Genomic DNA, 1,758 nt, shown 5'->3' on the forward strand with positions numbered 1-1,758 from the left:
ATCTCGGCTCACTGCAAGCTCCGCCTCCCGGGTTCACGCCATTCTTCTGCCTCAGCCTCCCAAGTAGCTGGGACTACAGGCGCCCGCTACCACGCCTGGCTAATTTTTGTATTTTTAGTAGAGACAGGATTTCACCATGTTAGCTAGGATGGTCTCAAGTCTCCTGGCCTCATGACCTGCCCGCCTCAGCCTCCCAAAGTGCTGGGATTACAGGCTTGAGCCACTGCGCCCAGCCTCTCATTTTTATACTTATGCAAACATATCACCACTTTGGCCGGCTGCGATGGCTCATGCTTGTAATCCCAGCACTTTGGGAGGCTGAGGCAGGCGGATCACGAGGTCAAGAGATCGAGACCATCCTGGCCAACATGGTGAAACCCTGTCTCTACTAAAAATGCAAAAATTAACTGGGCGTGTTGGCACACGCCTGTAGTCCCAGCTACTTGGGAGGCTCAGGCAGGAGAATCACTTGAACCCAGGAGGCGGAGGTTGCAGTGAGTGGAGATCTTACCACTTTACTCCAGCCTGGCAACAGAGCGAGACTCCATCTCAAAAACAAACACAACAAAACAAACATATCACCACTTTAAGATTATTTAAAAAAAAAAAATTTTTTTTTTTTTTAGACATGGTCTCTGTCACCCAGGCTGGAGTGCAGTGGCCTGATCATGGCTCATTGTAGCCTTGATTTCCTGGGCTTCATGCAATCCTCCTAAGTCTCTCAAGTGGCTGAGACTACAGGCATGTGTCACCACACCCAGCTAATTATTGTATTATTTTATTTTATTTTTTATTTTATTTATTTTTTATTTTTTTGAGACAGAGCCTCGCTCTGTTGCCCAAGCTGGAGTACAGTGGGCTTTGGGCATGATGCAAGGTGGATTTGGGGTTGATACTCTTGGCAAGAGGTGGCATTTGTGTGACCCAAGTAGAGGACCTCTTGGAAGGGGGATGAAGTGGAGGCAGGGAGGCTAGAGAGATAAGTGGGTGGTGGGGCTGCCTCTCCTGGCCTCCTGAGGCTCTGCAAAGCTTCAAGAAGCCAACTGGGCAGCTGGAATCTCTGTAGAAAGGAGCTGGCTCCAATAGCATTTCACACTCTGGAGCTGCCATAGGACTCCATGGCCCTGTTCCCAGAAATGTGGGTCACTGGTCTAGGGGAGCAGGTCATCCGAGCAGATGGAATTGCTGGGGCTCCCCCCACCTCCACACGTCCCCCTCAACTCCTCTGTCCTGCAGTTTCTATTCCAAGGACAATGAAGGCAGCTGGTTCCGCTCCCTCTTTGTTCACAAGGTGGATCCCCGGAAGGATGCCCACTCCACCCTGCTGTCCAAGAAGGAAACCAGCAACCTCTACAAGATCCAGTGTGAGTGGCTGCTGAGCTGACCAAGCTCTGCCCTTTCAGGGGCTCTGGGGGCCTGTGAGGCTCCAGGATGGAGATGGGAGGGTCTGGAATGTCCTCAGCTGTCCTGGGACCCCTGGCCTTGATTTGCTCCCCTCACCCCAAGTTCTTCGCTATGTACACACCCTACCTCACTTCTTGTTCTCTGTCCTCTGTTGCAGTTCACAATGTAAAGCCCGAATACCTGGATGCCTACAACAGCCTCACGTGAGTGTCCTGCATCCATACGTCCCAGCCGCTGCTTGGGTGGGGACCACTCTCTCAGCAAATCCGCAGAACATCCTCCACCCTGTTCTTTTTTGTAGAAATCCAGGAGATGTAGATTTCTTTTATTTCAGCCTTTTTCTTTCTTTCTTTT

At 50.9% G+C, this 1,758-nt stretch overlaps 1 protein-coding gene across 1 annotated transcript in view; it reads left to right on the plus strand.

Moving 5' to 3' along the window:
• NIPSNAP1 (nipsnap homolog 1 (C. elegans)) overlaps nucleotides 1–1,758 on the plus strand; it is a 41,497-nt gene that overhangs the window by 21,180 nt on the left and 18,559 nt on the right. The window contains exons 2-3 of the mRNA XM_011934807.1: nucleotides 1,237–1,364; nucleotides 1,562–1,607. Of these exons, the coding sequence (XP_011790197.1) occupies nucleotides 1,237–1,364; nucleotides 1,562–1,607 (174 nt within the window). The remainder of the gene's footprint in view (nucleotides 1–1,236; nucleotides 1,365–1,561; nucleotides 1,608–1,758) is intronic.

The sequence above is a fragment of the Colobus angolensis genome, unplaced genomic scaffold, assembly GCF_000951035.1.
Source record: "Colobus angolensis palliatus isolate OR3802 unplaced genomic scaffold, Cang.pa_1.0 Scaffold139, whole genome shotgun sequence".
NCBI classification, from domain to species: Eukaryota; Metazoa; Chordata; class Mammalia; order Primates; family Cercopithecidae; genus Colobus; species Colobus angolensis.